At 54.8% G+C, this 7,756-nt stretch overlaps 1 protein-coding gene and 1 long non-coding RNA gene across 5 annotated transcripts in view; one reads left to right on the forward strand and one right to left on the reverse strand.

The window, feature by feature from the left end:
• Window positions 1-5,669, forward strand: part of NAPSA (napsin A aspartic peptidase) — a 7,998-nt gene extending 2,329 nt beyond the window's left edge. The window contains exons 2-9 of the mRNA XM_011374494.2: window positions 2,119-2,248; window positions 2,344-2,467; window positions 2,627-2,745; window positions 2,958-3,157; window positions 4,118-4,240; window positions 4,364-4,508; window positions 5,202-5,300; window positions 5,478-5,669. Of these exons, the coding sequence (XP_011372796.1) occupies window positions 2,119-2,248; window positions 2,344-2,467; window positions 2,627-2,745; window positions 2,958-3,157; window positions 4,118-4,240; window positions 4,364-4,508; window positions 5,202-5,300; window positions 5,478-5,669 (1,132 nt within the window). The remainder of the gene's footprint in view (window positions 1-2,118; window positions 2,249-2,343; window positions 2,468-2,626; window positions 2,746-2,957; window positions 3,158-4,117; window positions 4,241-4,363; window positions 4,509-5,201; window positions 5,301-5,477) is intronic.
• LOC105301718 overlaps window positions 4,950-7,756 on the reverse strand; it is a 5,043-nt gene continuing 2,236 nt past the window's right edge. For 3 of the 4 annotated variants that reach the window (XR_002776118.1, XR_896759.2, XR_002776117.1), the window contains exons 3-4: window positions 7,406-7,559; window positions 4,950-6,997 (exon numbers count right to left, since the gene is read on the reverse strand). This is a non-coding gene — a long non-coding RNA (uncharacterized LOC105301718). Of the gene's footprint in view, window positions 6,998-7,197; window positions 7,243-7,405; window positions 7,560-7,756 lie in introns of all 4 variants that reach the window. The other variant, XR_002776119.1, reaches the window with a different exon arrangement.

Raw genomic sequence — 7,756 nt, forward strand, 5'->3', positions numbered from 1 at the left:
CATTCCGGAGGCTCTCAAAGACCAGGTCGTGGGGAGGGGCCGGGGACACGAGCAGGGAGCAGGGCTCCGAGGAGCGGCTACAGGCAGGGACAGGCTGCACGTGACATTTGCTAGCCGGCTTTTTTCTTTTTCTTTCTTTTATTTATTTATTCATTTAATTAATTTTTTTATGGCGATAACCTACTTTTGAACCTAATAGGTCATGGCCAAGTCGATACAAAAAGGGACTCTCCGAGGACTTTCAACATCCCAGTGACTTGGGGAACTGGTTAGAAATGCAAATTATCAGAATCTCTCACAGATCTACTCCAACAGAAACGAAGCGTTATGAATTTTAACTAGCTCTCCAGGTCGGGGGTTGGCAAACACTCCGCTCAAGGGCCAAATCTAGCCTGCCACCTGTTTTTGCGAATACGGTTGAATGAAACGCAGCCATGTTTATTCACTAACATGTGGCCTATGGCTGCTTTCGCTCTTCGCCAGAATTGAGTTGCAACAGAGACGGACAGCCTGAAAAGCCATTTTAAAAAAGTCTATCATCACCCCTCCTCTAGGTGATTCTGTCCCATGCCATAAGTTTGAGAACTACTCACATAAAGAGTTCCTTTCTCCCTTTCGGTGGCCAAATGGATGCCATTTTATATGTATTCTGCAGCAGAGTAGAGAGCCGTGCCCCGTGCTGGATGGGGAGCGGCCTTCAGTTTTCAAAATTAGACACATTCTCATAAATACACCTTTGCATATTTGTGCCATGATCTCCTATAGCCGAAATTCTGAGAACTGAAACTGTGTACAATTTTAAGGTCCGTGATACATATCACCAAACCATCTTCTGGCAAGTTTGTATCAATCTACTCCCCCTAGCCAACGGGTCGGTATCCATAGTTCTTTGCCAATCTGCAGGGCGAAAAGGGGTTTCTCACTTCTGTCATTTTATTTTGTGGGTGACTTCTGGGGTGATGATCTATCCATGTGTTTTGAAGCTGTTTATACCTCTTTTGCAAATTACCTGCTTATGTCTTTTGCCCATTTCCTACTGAATGTCAAGAACTGTGAAGTTAGCTTGCCACAATTTCATGGCTATTAGAAGACCCGAGAGTCCTAGGTCAGAGACAAAAGACAGTTTGTTACTCCCAGCAATAGAAGTAGCCAGAAAATCAGCATTTGTGACAGTTTTCTGAGCCCCAGTTTCTATAGGATGAAACGAGGAGGGCCAGGTGATAGCTACACATGCAGTGAGGTGCATTACAGGAAAGAAACCTGAGCTTAAGAAACTTGAATCTTTTATAATGGATCATAAACCCATCTACTCTTTGGCCCCGGGGTTGGGGGGCAGTATCTCTCTTTCATTAAAGAAAACCCTTGACAAGACAGTCTGGACAAAGGCAGTCAGTGCCTCTGCAGAACTGCAAGAGACCGGTGGGGAACTGTCTCCCAATGCTGGATTTGTCTTATTCTTATTTATTTGTAGAAGCTCTTTGCATATTAGTAACTCTTTGAGATACAACTTGTAATTATTTCCCCCAGGTTTTTGTTTTGTCTTTTAACTTTATTTACCGTGTTCTGTACTGGGGGCGGGGAGTACGGAAGTTTAAAATTTTAGAGTCACACTCATGCCGCACCCCGCCCTCCCCCGCAATGATTTCTGATCTTGGTGTCATGCTTTGAAAAGGCTTCCTCTTTCGAGAGTTAGTTAAATATTTTACTTCCTTCCAGGGCTCTTATAATTTCACATGTCACATTGTCATTCATATATCTGGAATGTATTTTAGTGTAGAGTGAAATGCGGGTAGTGGAAATAGTCTCCAACATCATGAATTGAAGTTTTTGCAAAGGCCAGTTTTATGTCAGGGCCTTTGGAAAACTCTGCACGTGTGTTATTCGGAATGTGTTTTATCGAAAGGTTTGGGGGCAGGTCTGTTTGGGATGGTTTGCTCTCGTGGAGGTTTTAGGGGAAATGTGTCATCATGGTTTGGTAGGTGTTTTGCAGGGTTTCTGGTAATGACTTTTGTAGGGCCGCGGAGGTGTCTGCTTTGTCATTACATTCCATTTGGTGAAGTCTGTGATGGAGGGTCCCCGGGAAGGGCGACCTAGCTGTCGGTGTCCTCCTCCCCACAGGATTCCTCTCCGCCGGGTCTACACGGGACGCAGGACGCTGAACCCGCTAAGGAGATGGGGGAACCCGGAAGAGCCCCTCAGGATGGGGGACCCAAAGTTCATCTCTGTGCCTCTCTCCAACTTCATGAATGTGAGTCATGGCCCCCCTCCCCACACACGCAGCCCCCACGGTCCCGCCCTCAAGCTGAGTCCTTCATTTAATCTCTCCTATTTTATTGCCATCAGGTCCAGTATTATGGGGAAATCGGGCTGGGAACGCCCCCCCAAAACTTTTCTGTCGTCTTTGACACTGGCTCCTCCAACCTCTGGGTCCCGTCCAAGAGATGCTACTTCTTCAGCCTGCCCTGCTGTGAGCGCTCACGGGGAGACGGAGCTGAGCCGGGGATGGAGGGAGGCTGGGTCTTGGCTTGCCCAGGGATGCTGAGGCGCCCTTCGCTCTGACGCGGCTTCGCGGGGGGGGGGGGAGGCTCCGCGCCCCCGGTAACTGCCCCCTGACCTTCCAACCTAGGGTTCCACCACCGCTTCGACTCCAAAGCCTCTAGTTCCTTCAAGCCCAATGGGACCAAGTTCGCCATTCAGTACGGAACCGGGCGGCTAAGCGGCGTCCTGAGCGAGGACAAGCTGACTGTGTGTGACCTTTGACCCTGGGAGGGGCCGGAGGGGGCGGGGCCTCCAGGGCAACGAGATGGGGCTTAAGTGGGGAGGCGGGGCTTCCCAAGTAGGTGGAGCTGGTTCCAGATGTCGTGGCCCCGGGTCTGACGCCTTCGCTGGGGAGCTCTCAGGAACACGTAGGGACTGTCCTCCCAGAAGTAATTTGCCCCGTTTGAATCTTTCTCCAGATCGGGGGAATCACGGGTGCATCGGTGACTTTCGGGGAGGCTCTGTGGGAACCCAGCCTGAACTTCATTTTCGCTCGCTTCGATGGGATACTGGGCCTTGGTTTTCCCGCTCTGGCCGTGGAAGGAGTTCGGCCCCCACTGGATATGCTGGTGGCTCAGGGTCTCCTGGATAAGCCTGTCTTCTCCTTCTACCTCACCAGGTAATGCGGGAGGGCCTACCTTCCTGCGTCACTGAGCTACTGTCCAGTTAGGAAGTCACCCACCCAACACAGGAGGTTCACCTACCCAACACGACAAAACACCTAAACCCCATTCCGAAGTCCCGCTCGCTAAGCAACACCTCGAGAAAACGCCAAAGAAACTCATCGTTAGTTAAAATGCTCTATGTTTCCAACCCAAGCAGGAAATTCCGTGCCCTAGCCAATGAAACACTCAATTAAAAAACCCCTCTTTACCATAAAAAAAGCCCGAATTCCATTTTAGAATGTACAGCAGAAGTCAGGAGTTACCCATATTTTCATCCACGCAGTTCCTCTTACTTTTTAGGAAGCGCGGCCTAATGCTGGGAAAGTCTCACCCGGTTGCAGGAAGCGCCCACCTTCCCTCCCAGACGCCCATCCCCCGCCCCAGGCAGAAATTCCTATGCCCAGTTATTCTGATGTCCAACCTGCTCAGGAAGTCCCGCCCACCTCGTGGTGGATCCTGGGCTCCCCCCACCCCCCAGAAGTCCTGCACCCTCTTCCAATCACTCTCACCCAACTCAGGATATCTGTCACCTCTGGATTTCGAGACATGTAATTAGAAGTCTCCCCATCCACCCATCAGGAAGCCCCCCCCCACTTCTACATGATCACACTTTCCAGAGTCAATTCAGAAACCCCAATGCTCTACTTCAGTCTCCCCCCAAAAGTTCTCCTTTCCACAGCCAAATCAGGAAGTCTCACCCCCCCACCCCAAAGCCCTAAAATCCTAACTGCCACCAAGAAAAGCCCATTTCCCTTCGCTTCTTGCCTCGCTTCCAGTCCCAACACCCAGGCCCTACCTACACCTCGGTACCCCATTTAGAACCTGGAAACCACCACACCGGCGTAAGTCCCATACTGGGCCACTCCTGGGGCTGGCAGGGGAAACTCCGGCGACAGATGGCGCTGTCTCTGCAGGGACCCTGAAGAGGCTGATGGAGGAGAGCTGGTTCTTGGTGGCTCGGACCCAACACACTACATCCCACCACTCACCTACGTGCCGGTCACGGTCCCCGCCTATTGGCAGATCCACATGGAGCGGTGAGGGGCCGGGTCCCCTAGGCCTGGGGGGCACGGGCTGAGACCGAGCTCCATCATATTTTGGGGAAGGGAACCAGGGACCCGGACTCTTGGCTCTGATGACTGCCCCCTTCTGCCGCACAGTGTACAGGTGGGCACAGGGCTGACTCTTTGTGCCCACGGCTGTGCTGCCATTGTGGACACAGGCACCTCTCTCATCACGGGACCCTCCGAGGAGATCCGGGCCCTGCATAGAGCCATTGGGGGCATCTCCCTGCTGGTGGGAGAGGTGAGGACCCGGTGTCTGGTGGGGCTCATATTGTACTGTTAGGTACTCGGGAGTGGGGCATTGGGGCGAACTGGAGAGCACAAGCCCCTTTGATCCGAAAAGGGCGGCTCCTGGCTGCTTGGCTCCAGCCAGGTACTGCCGTGTGGGGAAAGCCGGGTTTTCGGGTTTGTTGGAGAAACGTGAACACGTTATTTCAAAGCTCCTGGTTTGTAAATACTAATAGTACTTACTACGCGTCAGGCATTCCTCCAAGGTAGCTCCCACACATCCCTACCAGGTAAACATTATCATCACCTACATTTTCAGCTTGGAAAATGAGGCACAGGGAGGTCAAGCAACTTTATAAGGTTGCACAGCAGCGGACTCCACCGGATGCCTGCACCACCGTGGTGTACGGTTGGTACTGATTTTTAAAACATTTCAGACACAGCGTAAGACAAATGAAAATACACCTGTGGGTCCCAAAGCGGGACGCCAGTTTTTGATGTACAATTAGGTAGAAAAAGACGGTTTGATCCAACGGGGATCCAGGGTACGTAGCGACAGTTATATAAGGTGAAAGTAGGGAAGGGAAAGCTAGAGAAAGCGGCGGGGGCCTGACCACCCAGCTGCCCCGGACGGCGGGGAACGCGGGGCCCCGCGGGCAGGTGGCGCAGAGCACCCGCGCCTCCACCTGGTCCTCTTCGCCCTCAGTACCTGATCCAGTGCTCGCTAATCACGGCGCTGCCCCCCGTCTCCTTCAACCTTGGTGGAGTCTGGTTTAACCTCACGGCCCAAGACTACGTCATCCAGGTAGGCAGACGCCGCAATGACGTCAGAGTGACGCGGCCGGTTGGGTTGGAGAAGGTGGGGCCGGGGGTGAGACCTCCCAAGGACGGAGAAGGGGCCGCAGAAACATCCCTCGTGCCCCGAGATAGTGGGCGGGCTCGGCGGGCGTCACAGCCAGTGGCCCGTTTTGTCGCCTTGCAGATTGCTTGGGGTGATGATCGCGTCTGTTTGTCCGGCTTCGGGTCCCTGGACATGCCTCCGTCCTTAGGGCCCCTTTGGATCCTCGGCGACGTCTTCTTGCGCAGCTACGTGCCCGTCTTCGACCGCGGGAACATGACAGGAGGCGCCCGCGTGGGGCTGGCGCGGGCTCGCTCTCGGGGAGCCCGGCGCTGACGGGGGTGGCCCACGCAGGCGCATGCGCGCCGGTCGGCGGCCAGACCCGCCGCTTAGGGAAAATTCGCTGTTTCCATTAAAACTACCTTGGCCGCTTCTTCTTCTTCTTCTTCTTTTTTTTTTTTTTTAATTTAAGCGCCTAATTTGTGCAGAGAGAAACTAGCATCCGGCTCTCTGGACTTGAAGAAAGGAATGGGGAAGGCATCGCTCCTTTCCTCCAGGGCTCACGCTGGGCGAGGGGTCTTGTACTACGAATCCCATGAAGCCCCTCGCCTACTCTGCCTCTCCTCGGAGGCGCGCGACACCGCGGAGCATCACGGGCGTTGTGGTTCAGGCGATGTTCTCTGCTCGCCGGGGGCGGGCGCAGCCACAACATGCGTGGGAGGCGACAGGTCGCGACGGCAGCGACAGGTGGCAGTGTGTGTGTATTGGGGGGTGGCTGAAATCGTAAAGGATTTTCCATCCCTTGTTCTAAGGAGAGGGGGTGTCGTTCCTGCAGACTTCATCTCCTGTCCCTCTCGTGTCTTGAAATTCCGGGACCCCTGGGTCCGCCATGAAGGCGGGGCCTGAAGCCCCCGGTTTGGGGGGAGCTGTGCTGCCCCTCCTCCGCTGATGATGTCACTCCCCCCTCCGCAGCCTTTTGCTGTCCAGAGCTGCCGGGGCCGGGTCACCCCTCCCCCCATCGCCAGCCCCGGAGTCCCCCATCCCCGCCCCGCCTCGACTTGGGGTGAGTACAGGGGAGGGGGAGAAAGCTCAGGGTCCGGGGGCGGTAAGACAGCCCAAATCTCAGTTTTGGAGGCGGGGGACTCGGCAGACAGGGACTCAAAGATTCCAGCGGAGAGATTCCCCCTCAATAACGATCTTTGGGAGCCAAGGTATTTGGAGGGTATCGGGGAGGGCCAAAGATCGTAGGCAGAGTTCCCACATTTTCAGCGTTAGTGTCCGGGAGACCCTCTTTCCTGGATTTGGAACTGACAGGAATGGAGCAGAGGAACGAGATCTTAGAAGGGAAGGGGAAGACCCCGATCCCAGGGCCTTGGGGAATGGGGGAGGGAGAGTTAGGAGGGGGAGCCGAGGATGACAGAGGTGGGAGTTTGGAGCTTTCAAGAACTGGGGAAGGAGGAAGGGTGTGGGAAGGATCTGAAGACGCAGACAGACATTGGCCTCTCTCGTCCTGGTGTCCGTCGCCAAAATCGAGTCTACTTCCCCTGGGCTGTTTGCAGGGTTGGGTGTTCCGTAACCCCAGCCCCCATTACGCCTCCAGAAGCATCGCCCACTCTCGGCTCTGCATGGGTGGAGAATCCAGGCTAACAAATCCGCCACATACCCTGGGAAGGCCAGGGCAGAGCCGTGAGGGAGTGACGGCATCCAATTTCCTAGCGCCTGATGGAGTCTGGACTATCATCCTGTTACTCCTTGCCGGAGGCCTCCTCCCGCCGCCCACGGTCTCTAATCTCGTATCTCATCCCTTATTCTCCCCTATGCAACCCCCCTCCCCTAGCCCGCACCTTCTCCCACACATTCTGACCTCTGCGAAAATGCTGATTTTGTAACCCGATCCCGTGCTTGGCTGCTGCCAAAAGCAGAAAAGAAAGGGGGGTGGGTGCGTAAGAGAGGATGGCTGACTTCGGTCCTCACCCTAACCTCCTCCCTGCCCCTAGTCCTACCTAACTCCTGCTCCAGCCTCTACCCGGACTTGCCCAGAAGCCTCCCTCAACCCAAGCCCAGTCCCTCACCTCAGGATTCACTGCTTCTGCCCGAGGATACACCAGAATTCCGGGCAGAGAAGAGTAGGAAGCCCGAATGTCTTTTCTCTGCCCTCCTTGGTCCCATCCGGGGCTTGAAGGCTGCCTGAGAGTACTGGATCAGAGGCAGTGGGAAGTCCAGGGTCTGGGGGGTGAGGGAAAACGACCTCCTTGGTCCGCAGGACAGGCCCTACTCCTGCAACTCTGCAGTGACGCAGCCTGGAGTCCTGGCCAGGATAGGGGATTCGAGGGGGTGACGGGAGGGGGAGCCTGAAAGGGACAGCGATCCAGAGACAGGGACAGACTGAAGGACAGCGGGACAGTGAGTGTCCCAAAGAAGTG

Source organism: Pteropus vampyrus, unplaced genomic scaffold, assembly GCF_000151845.1.
Source record: "Pteropus vampyrus isolate Shadow unplaced genomic scaffold, Pvam_2.0 Scaffold250, whole genome shotgun sequence".
Classification (NCBI taxonomy): domain Eukaryota; kingdom Metazoa; phylum Chordata; class Mammalia; order Chiroptera; family Pteropodidae; genus Pteropus; species Pteropus vampyrus.